This window comes from Pseudophryne corroboree (assembly GCF_028390025.1).
Source record: "Pseudophryne corroboree isolate aPseCor3 chromosome 3 unlocalized genomic scaffold, aPseCor3.hap2 SUPER_3_unloc_56, whole genome shotgun sequence".
Lineage (NCBI taxonomy): Eukaryota > Metazoa > Chordata > Amphibia > Anura > Myobatrachidae > Pseudophryne > Pseudophryne corroboree.
This window is the reverse complement of record NW_026967548.1, coordinates 237,349-258,146: the sequence shown is the minus strand read 5'-3', so window position 1 is coordinate 258,146 and position 20,798 is coordinate 237,349. Positions and strand designations below refer to the sequence as shown.

The 20,798-nt window shown below is 46.3% G+C and overlaps 1 protein-coding gene across 1 annotated transcript; it reads right to left on the bottom strand.

The window, feature by feature from the left end:
• Positions 1-984: 984 nt before the first annotated feature.
• On the bottom strand, positions 985-20,213 carry LOC134984459 (oocyte zinc finger protein XlCOF6.1-like). Its single transcript, XM_063950035.1, has 2 exons — positions 19,952-20,213; positions 985-3,186 (listed from the first exon to the last, which is right to left on the bottom strand). Exons 1-2 carry the CDS (start codon positions 20,010-20,012, stop codon positions 1,940-1,942), a joined length of 1,308 nt encoding a protein of 435 aa, XP_063806105.1. The 5' UTR covers positions 20,013-20,213; the 3' UTR covers positions 985-1,939.
• Between the last annotated feature and the right edge of the window lie 585 nt (positions 20,214-20,798).

Here is a 20,798-nt window from a genome sequence, read left to right as displayed (position 1 = left end):
AGGGGGTTGCGTGATGTCTCATCTGCGTTCATCTCTGATTAACCCCCTATAAGCTTCCAGAGTGCACCTCATATCTCATCTTTTCCAAGTTACTACAAATGATATGAGATCGGTAGCAGCACTACTTTCAGGATTATTACACAGAACACACATAAAGGCTGACACAGCAAATAACAGTAACACATACAAGGGATTAATTGGAAATAAGCATAATAATCATTAAGTCTAATTATCAACTGACTGTGCAGGACCCATACACCTCTTTACTGCCTCCAGTAGCCCCTGGTACTGTACTGTGGCCATCCGCCCTGTCTCCCCCCTACTGCCTCCCACCCCGTCTCCCCCCACTACTGCCACCCGCCCTGTCTCCCCCCACTACTGCCACCCGCCCTGTTTCCCCCCACTACTGCCACCCACCTTATCTCCCCCCACTACTGCCACCTGCCCTGTCTCCCCCACTACTGCCACCGATCCTGTCTCCCCCCACTACTGTCACCACCCTGTCTCCCCCCACTACTGCCAGTCCTGTCTCCCCCCACTACTGCCAGTCACGTCTCCCCCCACTACTGCCACCATCCTGTCTCCTCCCACTACTACCACCGCCCAGTCTACCCCCACTACTGTCACCCCTCCACTACTGCCACCCACCCAGTCTCCCTGACACCTTAGCGCTGCTTGGGGACAAGATTCTCAGACACTGCCTTCTGCAGTCCCTACTGCTACCACCCTATTTCCCCTCCACTACTGCCAGTCCTGTCTCCCCCCACTACTGTCACCCCTCCACTACTGCCACCCACCCAGTCTCCCTGACACCTTAGCGCTGCTTGGGGACAAGATTCTCAGACACTGCCTTCTGCAGTCCCTACTGCCACCCACCCTGTCTCCCCCCACTACTGCCACCCACCGTCTCCCACTATTGCCACCCACATTGTCTCCCCCCGACTACTGTCACCCGCACTATCTCCCCCCACTACTGCCAGCCACCCTGTGTCTCCCCCCCTGACACCTCAGCACTGCTTGGGGACAATATTACCCACTGACAGTGCCTTCGGCAGGCCCCACTACAGCACCAGTGCAACCACCCTGTCTTCCTCCTGACCTCTCAGCACTGCTTGGGGATTCTTGGTACTGCTGGTAACAGTCCTTCATCTGCAGATGCAAGTAAGAAAGCAGGGCAGTAAGGAGGCAGAAGCTGCTTCTGGTACCACGGACACTGGTCATGTAGTGCTGGGAGAGTCAGTAAGATTATGTAATAGTCACCATCTTACAGGCAGCCGGTGAAGGGAGCAGAGAATAGGTGTTATGTGGCAGGAACGGGATGGTTAGGTAACAGCCTGGCTGCTGCATTCTGGACAAGCTACAAACGGTGTAATTCTTTTGCTGGGAGACCCAGGTAGAGGACATTGCAGTAGTCTATGCGTGATGATACAAGTGTATGTATGGCTGTAGGTAGATCTTCTGAGGGAAATAAGTGCTGGAGTCTGGCTCTGTACTCAGAGGAGGATCTGATTGTGGCTGATACGTGATGTCTAAGTGTCACTCCACCATCCAGGACACCAAGATTCCGCACAGGATCAGCATTTTGTAACTCTAAACCCCCAAGCGCAAGTCTGGTTGGTTTGCAAAGCTGAGCTGTAGCCCTGCCCTTTGTCGGTGAGCTTCTATCTTATGACAGACCTGTTTCACCAGGACGGAGTCACAGCCAACTGCCATCACCCATACCTGGAGCTCAACTAGACAACCATTTTGGATTGGCATAACATCTGTATAACAGTAGATGAGGGCATGACATCTGATTACTTCACCCTGCGGTAGCATGTATATTGCAAAAAGCATAGGAGATAGGATAAGAACCTTGAAGAACAACGCATGGCAATGATAAGTATACCCCAGAAGATTAAAATGGTTTCTCACCTGAGTGATGTCTACAAGAGCTGATTTACTTCTCAGAACATGGAAATGGATTCTCACCTGTGTGACTTCGCTGATGTTTAACAAGATTTGATTTCTGTGTAAAACATTTCCCGCACTCAGAGCAAGAAAATGGCTTCTCACCTGTGTGAGTTCTCTGATGTTTAACAAGATCTGTTTTGTGTGCAAAACATTTCCCACACTCAGAACATGGAAATGGCTTCTCACCTGTGTGACTTCTCTGATGTTTAATAAGATCTGATTTCTGTGTAAAATATTTCCCACACTCAGAACATGGAAATGTATTCTCACCTGTGTGACTTCGCTGATGATTAACAAGATGTGATTTCTGTGTAAAACATTTCCTGCACTCGGAGCAAGAAAATGGTTTCTCACCTGTGTGACTTCGCTGATGATTAACAAGATGTGATTTCTGTGTAAAACATTTCCCACACTCGGAGCAAGAAAATGGTTTCTCACCTGTATGACTTCTCTGATGTTTAACAAGATGTGATTTCCGTGCAAAACATTTCTCACACTCAGAACATGGAAATGGCTTCTCACCTGTGTGACTTCTCTGATGTATAACAAGATACGATTTGTATGTAAAACATTTCCCACACTCAGAACATGGAAATGGCCTCTCACCTGTGTGACTTCTCTGATGTATAACAAGATACGATTTGTGTGTAAAACATTTCCCACACTCAGAACATGAAAATGGATTCTCACCTGTGTGACTTCGCTGATGTTTAACAAGATGTGATTTGTGTGTAAAAGATTTCCCACACTCAGAACATGGGAATGGCCTCTCACCTGTGTGACTTCGCTGATGTGTAACAAGTTGTGATTTCCGTCTAACACATTTCCCACACTCAGAGCAAGAAAATGGCTTCTCACCTGTGTGACTTCTCTGATGTGTAACAAGATCTGATTTCCATGTAAAACATTTCTCACACTCAGAATATGAAAATGGCCTCTCACCTGCCTTAGCTGACTGATGGGTAATAAGCTTTGTGTTCTGTATAAAACATTTGGCATCTATAGAACAGGGAAACTCTATATCTACTGTCAGAGCTGTAACAGATGCACCAATATCAGAGTGATCAGGAGAACATTTCCCAGGATCAGAGGGATCAGCTGATAGAGCTGGATGTATAATTGGGGTAATGGGGTTATCTCCTGGAGAATCCTGTCTACTGTCATTATCTTTTATGTCACAATCCGGGGATAACATTAGATGTCCTTCTGAGATATTCATGCTTGTGTGTCCATCTGTTGGAAATAAAATACATTATGGAAATGTGACATTTTCTGTAACAATATTAATCTTGTAAACAATAGGAGAAGACGACTCTCTGGGTCACTTAATTATAAATGTGTGTGTATAATAAAACATAACTTTTAATGAAGGCTTTATAATATTGTCTGATTATCATTGTGTCCACCCTCCTGAGAACACTCACAATAACAAATGTAATATTATAATAAGACTTAGATATATCTCTCTCTTGTACTGGTAACTAACCATGAAGTATAAATGGAGATGGAGTCACTCGCCAAGTCCTATGTCAGCACCAATGTAAAACAATGGATGGGGAACATATCGTATGAATTGGAGATTCTAGATGAACAATAACATCAGTCATATGAGCTGATGGATCAGAGAAATGTCTCCTAACGTTACTCCTGGAAGCATTGGTAAGGTAGCATTCCTTTATGTGTGTGCTCATACGCTGGTAAGCCTGTACATGTGTTACTCACCCTTATATAAGATATATTGCTACAGCAGAGTACGTGTAGAACAAGGTACTTTACATGCAATACACCATATAATACCCTGCAATCATCATCATTTGGTAGGTTATAATCCACTCTTACACCCCCATCATCAGTGTCTTACCTCTATACTCTCGCATGCAGCAATATAAACCTCTTAATAAGTCACTGGCAAGTATATATACTGCATAGGCAGTGTATACAGATCCCCGCCAGTATAAAGAAAAGCGGGACCGAAGCGCGCCATGTAGGGGGCGGGGCTCCTTCCCTCAGCTCTAACCAGCACCATTTTCTCCACAGCTTGCTGCAGAGATGCTGCTCCTGGCCCTTCACTGCTGTACACAAGTAACAGGGTGCAAAACGAGGGGGGGCACAGTAATTTGGTGCTGTTTATTAATATATAAAAGCGCTTACAGGTCTGGGGCATTGTTTAATCCTTCAGACCGGTGAGGCGCTGGGTGTGAGCTGGCAAACTCCCTTTCTGTCTCTAAAGGACCTCACTGTGGGTCTGTCCCCTATAACCCAGTGTGTTTGGGGGTGTCAGTACGTGTGTGTCGACATGTCTGAGGGGGAAGGCTCTATTCCCGGGAGGAAGTGGAGCAGAATGTGGGAATGACTCAGTTGGCACCGCCGACTGCTGATTGGGTAGATATGTGGAGTGTTTTGAATGCAAGTGTGACTTTATTGCATAAAAGGTTAGACAAATCTGAGTCTCAGAACCAAGCATGGAGACAATCCATGGATGATGCTTTGTCACAGACCCCCTCAGGGTCACAGAAACGTCCCTTTACCCAGATAGTAGACACTGATACCGACACGGATTCCGACTCCAGTGTCGACTATGATGATGCAAGATTACATCCTAAGGTAGCCAAGAGTATTCAGTACATGATTGTGGCAATAAAAGATGTATTACATATCACAGAGGACCCCACTGTCCCTGACACAAGGGTCTGTATGTATAAGGGAAAGAAACCTGAGGTAATGTTTCCTCCCTCTCATGAACTGAACGCTCTGTTTGAAAAAGCTTGGGAGTCTCCAGACAAGAGACTGCAGATTCCCAGGAGAATTGCTATGGCGTATCCTTTCCCCTCACAGGACAGGTCACGGTGGGACCCACGGTGGACAAGGCTTTGGCACGGTTGTCCAAGAAAGTGGCCCTACCGTCCTCTGACACGGCGGCCCTCAAGAAACTACCTTAAAATCTATTTATGTGACTACGGGTGCGTTGCTCAGGCCGGCCGTAGCTTCGTCATGGGTGAGTAGCGCAATTGAAAGATGGGCAGATAACTTGTAATCTGACATAGACACCCTCGATAGGGATAATGTGTTTTTGACGTTGGGTCACATCAAGGACGCAGCGATATACCTAAGGGAGGCTGCGAGAGATATTGGCCTCTTGGGATCAAGGCCAATGCCATGGCAATCTCAGCTAGGAGGGCGTTGTGGACTCATTAATGGAATGGTGATGCTGACTCCAAAAAGGCTATGGAGGCTTCTGCCCTAGAAAGGTGAAGTTTTGTTTGGGGAATGCCTCGCGGACCTGGTTTCCACAGCTACCGCAGTAAGTCTTCTTTTTTGCCTTTTGTCCCTCCACAGCAAAAGAAAACACCTCAATACCAGATGCAGTCCTTTCGGTCTCATAAATTCAGAAAGGGACGTGGATCCTCCTTCCTCGCAACCAGAGGTAAAGGAAGAGGGAAAATATCGCCGGCTGCGGCTAGCTCCCAGGAGCAAAAGTCCTCTCCGGCCTCTACCAGATCTGCTGCATGTTGCTGGGGCTCCGCTGTGGGAGTCCGCACCGGTGGGGGTACGTCTTCAACTCTTCGGTCAGGTCTGGGTTCGTTCGGGCCTGGATCCTTGGGTGCTAAGAATTGTGACCCAAGGATACAAACTGGAGTTCCAAGACGTGCCTCCGCACCAATTTTTCAAGTCGGCATTACCAGCTTCTCTCCCAAAGAGAGAGGTAGTTTGCGTTGCAATAAAAAAGCTGTGTCAGCAGCAAGTCATTGCCACGGTTCCCCCATTGCAACAGGGAAAAGGTTTTTATTCAACCCTATTTGTGGTCCCGAAACTGGATGGCTCGGTCAGACCGATTCTGAACTTAAAATCCCTCAACCTGTATTTAAAAAGATTCAAATTCAAGATGGAATCTATCTGAGCTGTGATCTCCAATCTGGAGGGGAGGGATTTTATGGTGTCTCTCGACATAAAGGATGCATACCTGCATGTCCCCATATATCCTCCTCATCAGGCGTTCCTGAGATTCGCTGTACAGGATTGTCACTACCAATTTCAGACGTTGCCGTTTGGTCTTTCCACGGCCCCGAGGATTTTCACCAAAGTAATGGCGGAAATGATGGTGCTCCTGCGCAAGCATGGAGTCACAATTATTCCGTACTTGGACGATCTCCTGATAAAAGCGAGATCAAGGGAGCAGTTACTAAAAAGCGTGGCGTTCTCCCTGAGGGTGCTACAACAACACGGCTGGCTCCTAAATTTTCTAAAGTCGCAGTTGGTTCCGACAACTCAGCTGACGTTTTTGGGCATGATTCTGGACACGGAACTGCAGAGGATTTTTCTCCCTATGGAAAAAGCTCAGGAACTCCAGAACATGGTCAAGGATCTGCTAAAACCACAACGAGTGTCTATTCATCACTGCACTTGGGTGCTGGGAAAGAGGGTGGCGGCCTACGAGGCTATTCCGTTTGGCAGGTTCCATGCAAGAACGTTTCAGTGGGACCTACTGGACAAGTGGTCAGGGTCCCATCTCCAGATGCATCAAAAGATAAGCCTGTCCCCCAGGGCCAGGATTTCTCTTCTGTGGTGGCTCCAAAGTGCTCACCTTCTAGAGGGTCGCGGGTTCGGATACAAAATTGGGTTCTGGTGACCACGGACGCGAGTCTCCGAGGTTGGGGAGTGGTCACACAAAATTTCCAGGGAAAATGGTCAAGCCAGGAAGCTTGTCTGCACATAAACGTGCTGGAGTTAAGGGCCATATACAACGGCCTACGGCAGGCAGAACATCTGCTTCGCGACCTACCCGTCCTGATTCAGTCGGACAACATTACAGCCGTGGAGCACGTAAACCGCCAGGGCGGGACAAAGAGCAGAGTGGCGATGGCGGAGGCCACCAAGATTCTTCGCTGGGTGGAAAATCATGTGAGCGCTCTGTCAGCAGTCTTCATTCCAGGAGTGGACAACTGGGAAGAAGACTTCCTCAGCAGACATGATCTCCATCCAGGAGAGTGGGGCCTTCATCAAGAGGTCTTTGCAGAAGTGACAAGTCATTGGGGACTTCCTCAAATAGACATGATGGCGTCTCGCCTCAACAAGAAGCTTCGGACATATTGTTCCAGGTCGGGGGACCCTCAAGCAATAGCAGTGGACGCACTAGTGAAACCGTGGGTGTTTCAGTCGGTCTATGTGTTCCCTCCACTTCCACTTATCTCAAAAATTTAGAGGATCATAAGAAGAACAAGGGTTCGGACGATACTCGTTGTTCCAGATTGGCCTCGAAGGCCCTGTTATCCAGATCTTCAGGAATTGCTCATGGAAGATCCTTGGCCTCTTCTTCTCAGAGAGGATCTATTACAGCAGGGGCCGTGCATGTTCCAGGACTTACCGCGGTTACGTTTGACGGCATGGCGGTTGAACACCAGATCCTAGCTAGAAAATGTATTCCTGGGGAAGTCATCCCCACCCTACTCAAGGCTAGGAAAGAGGTAACGGCGAAGCACTATCACCGTATTTGGAGAAAGTATGTGTCTTGGTGTGAATCCAAGAAAGCTCCTACGGAAGATTTTCAGGGGGGTCGTTTTCTCCATTTTCTGCAGGCAGGTGTGGATGCGGGCCTAAAGTTAGGCTCCATTAAAGTGCAGATTTTGGCCTTATCAATATTCTTTCAAAGGGAATTGGCCTCAATTCCAGAAGTGCAGACTTTTGTGAAGGGTGTGCTGCACATCCAACCTCCTTTTGTGACCTCAGTTGCACCGTGGGACCTTAACGTGGTGTTACAGTTCCTTACGTCACATTGGTTTGAACATCTACAAAAGGTTGAGTTGAAATTTCTCACTTGGAAAGTGGTCATGTTATTGGCCTTGGCGTCCGCACGGCGGGTGTCCGAATTGGCAGCTTTGTCTCACAAAAGCCCCTATCTGATTTTCCATGTGGATAGAGTGGAATTGAGAACTCGTCAACAATTTCTGCCTAAGGTGGTTTCGTTGTTTCACATGAACCAACCTATTGTGGTGCCTGTGGCTACGGATGCCTTGGAGGATTCCAAGTCCCTTGATGTGGTCAGGGCTTTAAAAATGTATGTAGCCAGAACGGCTCGTGTTAGGAAAACAGAGGCACTGTTTGTCCTGTATGCGGCCAACAAGGTTGGCGCTCCTGCTTCTAAGCAGACTATTGCACGCTGAATCTGTAACACGATTCAGCAGGCTCATTCTACGGCTGGATTGCCGTTACCAAAATCGGTAAAGGCCCATTCCACTAGGAAGGTGGGCTCTTCTTGGGCGGCTGCCCGAGGCGTCTCGGCTTTACAGCTTTGCTGAGCAGCTACTTGGTCGGGTTCAAACACTTTTGCAAAATTCTACAAGTTTGATACCCTGGCTGATGAGGACCTCATGTTTGCTCAATCGGTGCTGCAGAGTCATCCGCACTCTCCTGCCCGGTCTGGAGCTTTGGTATAAACCCCATTGTCCTTACAGAGTCCACAGCATCCTCTAGGACATATGAGAAAATAGGATTTTAATACCTACCGGTAAATCCTTTTCTCTTAGTCCGTAGACTCTATCTGCAGTACTTTTACATAGTAATTGCTAAGGTTACACAATGGTTGTGTTTTCAGTTAAGATCAGTCTGTTGCTGATCTCTTTTGGTTCATGCTGTTAACTGGTTTAGTTATATACAATGTTATACGGTGTGTTGTGGTGTGAGCTGGTATGTATCTCACCCTTAATTAACAAAATCCTTTTCCTCAAAATGTCCGTCTCCTCTGGGCACAGTTCCTATAACTAAGGTCTGGAGGAGGGGCATAGAGGGAGGAGCCAGTTCATGCACATTAAAGTCTTAGAGTGCCCATGTCTCCTGCGGAGCCTGTCTATACCCCATGGTCCTTATGGAGTCCCCAGCATCCTCTACGGACTAAGAGAAAAGGATTTACCGGTAGGTATTAAAATCCTATTTTAAGGACTAAAATAACCTCAGAATTTAACTCTAATATTCAAGCTTTGAGGTCTGATATCAGTGAGATTGGCACTCATACAGACTAAGATGAAAGAGATTGGGGTGTGGCTTGGCAGCGGATCCAGGCAGTTGGGCAGTGTTTGAGCTCCTGCCTGAGGCACACTTACCTCGCTCAAATTATGCTGCTACCTGCATGAGAGGACTCGTTTTGGACCCCTCAATTGCTCCTGTGTCGGGAGAGGTGGTCTGCGGAGCCGGCGGGTGCCTCCTGCACCTGTGCGAGTTGCGGCCTGCTTCCCTGACTGGAGCAGGGGCCTCGATTTCTCCTCTGCCCCAGACTGGAAGTGAGGCGCTCGCGGTCTGCGACAGAACGCCCTCCTTTCCTCTGCTACCCCTGCGTCCATCACCCGCCTGACTGACCCGGCTGGGAAGCCCCCCTCAACTGCGGCACCTGGAGCGGGGACAGGCTGTTTGGCGCGGATGAGCCACCGGCGCGTCTGGGACCAGAGACGCTGCTCACCTGTTCTCACTCTCTCCCCTCCTGCCGCAGGCCGTCTCCACGGATGTGGAGACACTCACCGCTTCCACCAACGTATCAGCCCGTATCCTGTGGGCTCCAGGTGCTCAGGCTGCTGTAGCCTTGTGTTTTAGACTGACGGTGCCATCTTGACTAGGGGCAGCACGCCCATACTGTATGCTATTGAGACAGAAGGTGGTGCAACCCGGGGACCTGGGACACCGGCGGATGGAGCCTGGTGTTTTACTGCAGCCGCTGATTGACCCCTCCTCTATAGCCGCGTGCTCCAGCTGGCGTGACACCCGCTGAGGATTCCGGAGACGTGGCGCATAGTCTGGCTGCCTGTGCCGAGGCTGGCTGGGGTCACACTGCATCATCGCTCCCATCCGCGGCCCGCTGACTCCACGCTTATCTCCCCTTCTCTCTCACGCACCACAGAGCCTGCTTCACTGTTCCTGTGATGCCCCTGCTCCCGGTGGACACAGCACTAAAATCCCCAGCTGACGCCAGTGTTCTCCCTGTGGTTTCCCTCCCAGGATGCAGGTGGGCACCCCTGCCCCTTTTCTCGTCCTTTAGCCTAGCTCACAACGTGGCAGAAAGGGCACCTGGAGATGTTCTCTACGTCTTCTCCCCCCTGCGCTGCCGTTCCCACTCGGCGGCGCGTTGGCGTGGCGCACCCAGGAATATTGGGGATGGCTATCTCTACCTCCTCTAGTGAGCTTTGAGAAGCGAACACCCAGGAGGGTTACAAATTATTATTGCTCGAGGCCCCCAGCGTTGCTACTGGCTGGTCCGTGCCTGTGTGCCCGTGGTTGTCTCTACCAGCAGATTTCTAAGGCCATTTTATTATCATCAACTACCCTGACCCCGGGTCAGCTCGGCAACCCACTCCACTTTACCGTGGATTCCATTTCACTGTTGCCCAATCTCTAAGAGGCGCTCCATGGCGCACCTGATGCCTGTCCTAGGCTGGATCATCCTGCGGTCAACCAGCGTTAGAGGGCAGCTGCTCTCCTAGCCGAGGTCTCTCAGGATTATTTTCCATATTCATTTATGATCTCCTAAGCGGAGCCGATATTCTTGGTACTTATCACCTTGCCTTTCCCGTTCTACTATGTTGCAAAAAAATCCCCTGCTGTTAATAAACCCAGCATTCTTCGTGCATGGGAGAAAGCAGGTTCTACTTCTCGTAACTCTTCAACTACAGATCGAATGTCGGATTCGGAGGACGCTCCGTCGCCGAAAGCTCACCTCACCACCCAAGACATCATCTCTATTGTCACTAAAACTATTCAAAATGAGATGAGGTCGACGCTCACGGAATTTAGAAATGAACTGACCGACTTGGGCACACGTACGGATTCCCTGGAATGTAAGATGGATGAGGTTTGCCAGTACCAAGCCGTGATTGAGCAGGAGCTAACGGACCTCCGCGCAGAAGTCGATCTTCATGGAGACCACTTGGAGGACTTGGACAATCGGAACAGCAGAAATATTAGGGTCCGCAAAATTCCAGCGAGTGTTACCATGGAGACCCTTTCAGGTTTTCTAGAAGGCCTATTCCTCAATCTGATCCCCGGTACTCCGAAAGACCTGCTCCTTCTAGACAGGGCGCATAGGGCGCTCCGCCCTCGGCCTCCCCCAACTCAACCACCGCGGGATGTCATCCTCCGTTTCCACTATTACAAGACAAAGGAAAAACTCATGTCTGCGGCACGGGAACACCAATCCGTTGATTATTCCGGCACTCAACTTCAAATATACCAAGACTTAGCGCCTTCTACACTTAGAAAGCGTTGGGACCTTGCTGCTGTTACCAGAGTCCTCCGCACTCATTCTATTAAGTATAAATGGGGGTTTCCATTTCAGCTTCAAGTTACCAAAACTCAGTTAAAACCCCTGCTCAAGACTATGACCTTCTCAAGACTCTTGGTATCCTTGACACTCTAAGACAAACAAAGAGGAAGGGGGGTGCAAATCCCCACCCCCGAATTCCCTTCCGCACACTGAAAATTACCTGTAACCATCCCTGAATCTATCTGGTAATAAAATTCAGAGAATTTGTCACAAATGTTTGCAAACACATGTTTAAGCTGCTGGCCACTTCACGGCTTCTCTGATACAGCAGTCCTAACTACTTAATAGCAGTGCCCACATTGGGCCATGTAATTTGTCACAGTACGCCTCATGATAAAGGTCAATACTAAAACATTTCCAGCATGATTGAGCAGCTTCCAAATTGTTTGTCTGCTTGTGTCTGTCTATGACCCCTCCCCCTTCCAGCACCTGATATATAATTATCTCCAGGTATGATTGAGCAGCTTCCAAATTGTTTGTCTGCTTGTGTGCATGAGGCATTGAATGGGAGCAGAATTTGGAAGGCATGCTGTTCCTTGTAGTGCCAATGGGAGATCCTGGGGGTGGCTCCCTGGTAAGTTAGCTCTCTGTCTGGAAATGTTTTAGTATTGACCTTTATCATGAGGCGTACTGTGACAAATTACATGGCCCAATGTGGGCACTGCTATTAAGTAGTTAGGACTGCTGTATCAGAGAAGCCGTGAAGTGGCCAGCAGCTTAAACATGTGTTTGCAAACATTTGTGACGAATTCTCTGAATTTTATTACCAGATAGATTCAGGGATGGTTACAGGTAATTTTCAGTGTGCGGAAGGGAATTTGGGGGTGGAAATTTGCACCCCCCTTCCTCTTTGTTTGTCTGTCTATGACCCCTCCCCCTTCCAGCACCTGATATATAATTATCTCCAGGTATGATTGAGCAGCTTCCAAATTGTTTGTATCCTTGACACTCTACCTGACGAGTTTAGGTATCAACTCACTTCTGCATCCCCAATGAGGCCTATGGCACCTACTCCTGATTGGTCTATTAAATTACATGGCTTTCTTATAACCAGGGACATGTAACTATGCTTTGTTTTATTATTGTAAAATGTATTCCCCCCCCCCCCTCCCCAACATTCCGAACATACTGATCTAGTTGTTCTAAGGACTGTTTGGTCTCTGGGACTCATGTACGATAGCCCTGCCTGGTCCCATCCAGACAATGATTGTTGTGCCTTGAATTGGTAAGGCTAATACTTTGCTTACTATAGCGGGACCGCCTTAGGCTATGGGCACGATATCGCAATTACTGTTGTTCCATTTCTTGTTGTAATGTTCATCAGTCGTTGACTACATGTTTTCATATAAGCCTGTTTGTTCTTCAATTTTCTTTTTTTTAATATAGTATAGTTACTTTCAACGTAATTGTTCTATTATATACTTGTCTAGTCATGTCACGATTTGGAATTTCTTTTCTCATGTCTTCACCTGTTACATCTCCACCCTTGCGCTTGACCGCAGGACGTCTTTGTTCTTGTTTTCCATGTTCTGGTTCTTACTTACTGTTTTCTTTTATTGTCGCTACCCCCCACAATGAAGGGACTGCCTTGTTGGCACTACCCCTTTCGCTTTAGGACCCTACCCGCATTTAGGAATGGGTCTATTCTTTGAGTTCACTCTCACACTTACTCTATTCTGTTTCTCTCTATTTTTCCTAGTCTTCTCTGTTTGGCCACGAGAATGGTTGTTCACTGCAGTGTACTCTGATGACTATTACCCCCCCATGACCTTGAAACTGTTATCCATTAATGTCAATGGTCTTAATTCCCCATTTAAAAGATCCATGGCGTTTAATTTCTTTGCTCGGCACAAGCCGGATGTAATCTTTCTACAAGAAACTAATTTTAAAGTACCTCACCCCTCTTTAAACTGTAAAAAGTACCCTCCACCTTTTACTCTACTATGTCAGCCAAGCGTAGAGGCACTGCTAGAATGATCCACCGTGATCTCCCCATAGTCATTCAAGATTCTGTCCTTGCTGATAGTGGTAGATTTGTAATTCTCTCCCGTACCCTCAATCAAATTCCTATCACCTTGGCGTCCATGTATGCCCCAAACATGCAGCAGGGTTCATTCTTTGGGATATTCTCTGACCAGCTCTCTAAATTCTTGAATTCTAAAATCATAGTAGCTGGGGATTGAAACGTTACCCTTGACCCCCTTTTTGATAGATCTCACCCTAGCACGGAGACGTCTGCTCACACAAAGCTGTCTAAACTTTTACAAACATGTATCTCCTCTCATAACCTGTATGATAGCTGGAGAACTCTGTATCCGTCCACTAGAGGTTACACGCACTATTCACCTCCACACAACCTTTACACTTGCATTGACTATATTTTTGTAGATCGCGACTCCACTCAAACCCTCCTAGGAGCGCAAATAATTCCTACTACTTGGTCAGACCACTATGCGATCATACTGGATATTGCTATCCCTCATAAGCTCTCGACCCCACGTGCATGACGTTTAAATGAGTCTCTTCTTCTTTAACCCTCCAACATAGATGAAATTAACGACATGGGGGGTAATTCTGAGTTGATCGCAGCAGCAATTTTGTTAGCAATTGGGCAAAACCATTTGCACTGCAGGGGGGGGGGCAGATATAACATTTGCAGAGAGAGTTAGATTTGGGTGGGTTATTTTGTTTCTGTGCAAGGTAAATACTGGCTGCTTTATTTTTACATTGCAATTTAGATTTCAGTTTGAATACACCCCACCCAAATCTAACTCTCTCTGCACATGTTATATCTGCTCCTCCTGCAGTGCACATGGTTTTGCCCAACTGCTAACAAATTTGCTGCTGCGATCAACTCAGAATTAGGCCCATGATTCACACTTACCTCACTGATATTTCTCCTGATATTTCCCCTGCAGTGTTATGGGAAGCTCATAAAGCCACGTTACGTGGCCTTCTCATTAACCTTGCCTCGACTCACAGAAAGATTGAAGCTAAACGTATTCTTGACTTGGAAACCGAATTTACTTCTTTAACCCTTCTCCACCACCGCTTCCCGAAAAAACAGCTATACACTAAGATTCTCTCACTTAAAGGACAAAAAAACAATCAGCTCACTCTTATGGATCCGCCAGAGGTTTTATGAAAAATCGAATAGAGCGGACACTTTGTTGGCTCGTCGTCTTCGGGCAATACGTACGCAGAATCATATACTTGCCCTAAAATGCTCTGACGGATCCGTGACTTGTGACCCTAAGGTTATGGCCTCACAGTTTCATGATTATTATGAATCCCTCTACAATCTATCTTCACCTACTCCTACTGACCCACTTCATATCACCACCATCCAACATTACTTATTCTCCTGTCGCTTACCGAAACTCACTGCTTCGGATCTAGAAAGATTTAATGCCCCTGTTTCCAACGAGGAAATTCTCGCCACGATCGCTCAGCTACGCCGATCTTCCGCCCCGGGGCCTGATGGCTATACAGCTATCTATTATAAAAAAAAAATCACAGTCCCTGCTTCCCATGCTTCACTCATTATTTAACTCTTTATTGGAACAAGGCTCACTGGATGCAGCCACCACCAGGGCCAACATCATCGTCATACCCAAGCCTGATCGCGACCCACTGGAAATGAAAAATTATAGGCCCACCTCACTTTTAAATACAGACCTCAAGTTGTTCGCCAAAATCCTAGCGAACAGATTGGCCCCATTTCTACCGGTTTTAATACATCCGGACCAGGTCGGTTTTGTCCCTAACTGGCAGGCTGCGGATAATACTCGCCGACTTATTAATCTTATCCACCTCTCCCAACGGGAATCCCTTCCGACCCTGGTGGTGGCTCTGGATGCAGAAAAAGCCTTTGATAGAGTAGCATGGCCCTTTATTCAACAAACACTGAGAAATATGGGTCTACATTGTGCTTTTTATAATTCTGTTACCTCACTTTATCATAATCCTTCTGCCTCCGTTCTCGTTAATAGTCTTTCCTCCCCATCTCTTTCTATCAGGAATGGCATCTGACAAGGCTGCCCGCTCTCCCCGTTGCTGTTCGCTCTGGTGATGGAGCCATTGGCGGCCAAAATCAGACTGAATGCCAACATTTCGGGCATTGTAATGGGAAACCACAAATACAAAATAGCGCTGTACGCTGACAATGTCATATTAACTTTAACTGACCCGAGCATATCCCTGCAACACTTATTTGAGGAATTTAAACTTATAGTCACCTGTCTAATTACAATCTCAATGCTGACAAAACAGAGATTTTAGATATAAATGTGTCTTCCCAAGATCTGCGCCTCCTACAATCTTATCCGTTTAAATGGCAACACACTAAGCTTAAATATCTAGGCATCTACCTAACTAAATCTCACTTGACGCTGTACACAGCTAATTTCCCAAGGTTATTTTCGTCGATACGCACTGACCTAGTTGGTTGGAACAAACTATATATCTCTTGGTTCGGGTGCATCGCTGATGTCAAAATGAACATACTGCCGCAATTACTGTATCTTTGGCAGACTCTCCCAATCCACATACCAACTAAAATATTGAAAAATCTTCAGCGGGACATATCTAGTTTTCTTTGGGCTGAGAAGAAACCCAGAGTTAAGATACGACTGCTCCAACAACATCGTACTTCGGGGAACCTCGGCATGCCAGACCTGATTAAATACTACCGTGCTACGCACTTAGCCTCCTGTGTTCTCTGGCACTCGCCTCCCGAGCAGAGACTGTGGACGCTTTTAGAAGCAGTAAATATGTATTCACCCTCAACTCTGTTATGGTGCACACCTCGCTCCCGCCTGACTTTGTTTCTCTTATTACCAGCAATACATTTTTCGTCATCGATCTGGGATCACTGCACTCGCTTTTATTGCTCTTATAATCCTTCATTGACCCCCTTATGGAACAATGTAGAGTTTCCTACAGGAACTGACCACCTTGCATTTAAATATTGGACCTCACACAATGTCCTTTTCTTAGTGGATTTAGCCCCACTCTATTCCTTTCCCTCATTTGCGGACCTACAATCGCGCTTCTCACTTCCTCACTCGGTTTTCTATAAATTTTTGCAAATCCATCACTTTTATACTACCCTCTGTAAAACTGCTCACCCTACAATCAAAACTCCCTTAGAATCTTTGTGTTGTGGTCAACACTCCACAAAGGGTTTGTTATCTGCTATTTACCAAATCTTACTTTCGCATGATACCCCCGCGAAAGAGGCTCACGAATTGGCTTGGGAACAAGATATAGGGGAAACTTTAACCATCGAGGAATGGGCTGACATCAGACAGGAAATTGCTAACAATTTCTTGTCCATTCGTATCAAGGAAAACTCTTATAAAATCTATTACAGATGGTATTTAGTGCCATCTAGACTACAAACTATTTATCCTTCCTGCTCTGATAAATGTTGGAGACTTTGTGGGCAACGGGGAACCATGCTGCATGTTTGGTGGTCCTGTACATTCATCCATCGCTACTGGCGTCAGATTCATAAACTCATTTTTGCTGTCACCGATGTAGTCGTCCCCGACTCGCCCTTCCATTCTTTACTTTTGCGTCCTATCCCTGACACCTTGAGCCATCAACTAAAACTAATTAAACACATTTTAAACACAGCCAAATGCCAAATTGCGGCAAATTGGAAGTCCGTCTCTCATCCTACTCTCTCCGCTACTGTTAATGCTATATGGTCCACATACAAATTAGAACGCATTACCGCTGCCCTTCATGATACGCCAAATAACTTTATTCGACCATCTGAACCATCGCCTATATATATGTCTGAACTCTATAATGCGAACAACCTCGTCTGGCCGACACTCACCCCCCTCCCTTTCTTTCATTACACTTACCTCTTTTTCTTTCTTTTTTCTCTTTTTTACTTTCCTCTATTTTTCTTTTCGCTCTTTGTATAATTGTATTGCTGTTTTTGGTATTTAATTGATAGGATCACTATGGGCCTTGATATTATTGTGTCTTGTTAACGCCCCACTTCTGTGTAACTCCTATATTGATCCACATTCTTTTTACTGTTCTTGTTTTTGTTCTTATTATGACAAAAATCAATAAAACTTATTAAAAAAAAAAAAAAAACAAGATGAAAGAGATTGTTGCGTTTCACAAAGATCTGATTTCAGCACATGACACCCTTCAGGAAGACCTGGTCTCTATTCGTGATAAAGTCATTGATTTAGAAGACAGGTCTCGGAGAAATAATATCAGAATAATGGGTGTTCTGGATTCTGTTACAAATGCTGAGCTTTATGATTATGCCACGGTCCTCTTTTCAGAAGCTTCCACCTTAGGCTCCTGCCATGAACCTTCTTATTGATAGGATCCATAGACTCCCAAAGTCCAAACAGGCCCCTATCCAAGCACAAGGGACACTCTGCTCAGGGTCCACTTTTTCACATTAAAGAACGCATTCTACGAGCCGCTTTGTCTTCCTCCCCATAGCTTAGTGCCTGGATAATCTGCGCTATTTCCGGATATTTCTCCTGCGACGCTGACCAAAAGGCATCTATTCCACCCAAGGGAATGTGCAATACAAATGGGGTTTCCCTACTAACCTTATTGAAATGCGAAACAGTGCCTTCACAGTGATACCTTCACCCGAGGATGGCCCTGCTATTCTGAAAAAGTGGGATATTCCTGTTGACAGTCATTCATGACACTTTACCTAAACCAATCCCGGAGGAGTTGTCTTCCGTCTCGAAGCAATATGCTAAAGGAGTAAGACTGTCAGAGACACTCAGAGTTTGTTTCCTACTGTAACATGTGCCAACTGGGACTAAGTTACTGGGCATGGATCTATTTTTGGAACAAATTTATTTGCTCTTGTTATGGGTATAAAACGTATATTTTTATCTTTATTTCCTGTGCTATATAATTGCTATGTAGTATATGGTCTGATATTCTTTCCACTGTTACGTTTCATAATACCTTTTTAGAATGTTTGGGTGTTCAGGCAAAGCATGGCTGATTTGTCTAACATCCTGTTGCCCTTATAATGGTGTTGGTAGTACCTACATTGGATATCAGACCATGTTCTTGGCCTTTACCTCCCTTGGATACATTGAGATTTGATATTTCTTTGTACAATTGTTACTATGATGACTAGATGTTACACTCTCGTATGGATACTTGGGGTAGTCGGTGGGTTTCCCTTTTAGGCCCGACTGCCACCTTTTTCCACCTTTCTGTTACGGTTCCCTAGTGACGGAATCTCTAGCTCCTTTATGGACGCTATTTCTGTTTGTCTCCCATTTTTGTTCCCTATTTTATATTTTCTGTGATTTGATAGATTGAAGTATGCACACGCCATACAGACTCTATTGGACTTTACACAGATGATCCTAGATGTTTCATACCATGATCTGATCTCTCTCTATCACGGTGACGTTTTAAGTCTTAGTGTAAAAGGCTCTCCCTGTAAGAGACGTCTTGCATTAACATATTTCGCTGACCAGAAGGCGGCGGTGGTAGCCATTCAGGAATCACATGTTCCATTGCACTCTCCCCCTGAGTTTACCAATAACTACCCAACATGCTATATCTCCTATGGTGTAGCCATCCTTTCTAATAGATCCTGCCCCTTTCACCTGGAAAGCAAGTGGGTGGATTGCAATGGTAGATTTTGGATTCTAGTTGGGAAAATTCATTATAAATATGTCACCCTCACTTCTCTCTATGCCCCTAATGCCAGACAGCCCCGATTACTTAGAGAGAGAAGGCCATCATCCAAGTGCCAGGGGACAGGTAATCAGCAGGGAATGTGCAGGATTCTGAATATGAGTGGAGAGCAGGAGTATAATAGGGGTTGATGGCTCCTGATGTATGAGATACACCAGAGAGTGTGGGGAGGAGACTGGTCAGATCTCTGGGCTGGTAACACACAGTGACATGATGTGAGGGGGGAGAGCAGGAGTATAATAGGGGCTTATGCCTCCTGATTTATGAGATACACCAGAGAGTGTGGGGAAGAGACTGGTCAGATCTCTGGGCTGGTAACACACAGTGACATGATGTGAGGGGAGAGCAGGAGTATAATAGGGGTGATGGCTCCTGATGTATTAGATACACAAGAGAGTCTGGGGGGGGGGGACTGGTCAGATCTCTGGGCTGGTAACACACAGTGACATGATGTGATGGGGAGAGCAGGAGTATAATAGGGGCTGATTGCTCCTGATGTATGAGATACACCAGAGAGTGTGGGGAGGAGACTAGTCAGATCTCTGGGCTGGTAACACACAGTGACATGATGTGAGGGGGAGAGCAGGAGTATAATAGGGGCTGATGTCTCCTGATGTATGAGATACACCAGAGAGTGTGGGGAGGAGACTGGTCAGATCTCTGGGCTGGTAACACACAGTGACATGATGTGAGGGGGAGAGCAGGAGTATAATAGGGGCTGATGGCTCCTGATGTATGAGATACAGCAGAGAGTGTCGGGAGGAGTCTGGTCAGATCTCTGGGCTGGTAACACACAGTGACATGATGTGAGGTGGGAGCAGGAGTATAATAGGAGCTGATGACTACTGACTCCCTCACTGGGAAAATATATATTCCTCATTAGTTTGTACCGACAGAGGAGGGTGTAGTATAAGAGATTGCTGTAGTGACTGAGCAAGGAGAAAATGTGACTCTTTTCTGTAATTAGTGTTTATTACTTACCTGTGGTGATATCTGTAAGGATTTCCTCCTCCTTACACTGCTGATCTCCACTCATATACATCTCTTCTTCTCCCTCTATATCTTCTGCCTTTATATCAGTCACATACGTCTCTTCTTCTCCCTCTATATCTTCTGCCTTTATATCAGTCACATACGTCTCTTCTTCTCCTTCTATATTTTCTGCCTTTATATCAGTCACATACGTCTCTTCTTCTCCTTCTATATCTTCTGCCTTTATATAAGTCACATACGTCTCTTCTTCTCCCTCTTCTCCCTCTGAATCTTCTGTCTTTATATCAGTCACATACGTCACTTCTTCTCCCTCTATATCTTCTGCCTTTATATCAGTCACATACGTCTCTTCTTCTCCCTCTATATCTTCTGCCTTCATATCAGTCACATACGTCTCTTCTTTTCCCTCTATATCTTCTGCCTTTATATCAGTCACATACGTCTCTTCTTCTCCCTCTGTATCTTCTATCTTAATGTCAGCGAGACATTCATCCTAAATAGCCCATAAAACAATATACATTAAAAATAGAATATTAATAGTATAATAGTATATAAGACATACACAGCTCCTCTACAGATCATATAGTGATGGTCACTTTGGTATATTGGGGAGACCCAAAATCCCTCCTACCTGATCCTTCTGTGGGATCCTGTGATTCTCCTCTGCACAATCCTGGGAATACAGAGGATGGGGACATCTCTCTGGGGTATCTCTGTTACTAGGTCCATCTGTAGGAGACACACAGTGACTGTGTAAATACACTGTATTTATGTGATTATCAGATGATGTGTGTATATAGGGGCCCCCATACCTGCTCTCCCCTGTACAATACAT

Excerpts from the sequence above, each read along its gene's own strand:
- LOC134984459 (XM_063950035.1), bottom strand. The coding sequence starts at position 20,012 with ATGTATATGAGTGGAGATCAGCAGTGTAAGGAGGAGGAAATCCTTACA. Across the intron at positions 3,187-19,951 it reads CCTTACAGATATCACCACAG|ATGGACACACAAGCATGAAT; the intron begins GTAAGTAATAAA and ends TATTTCCAACAG.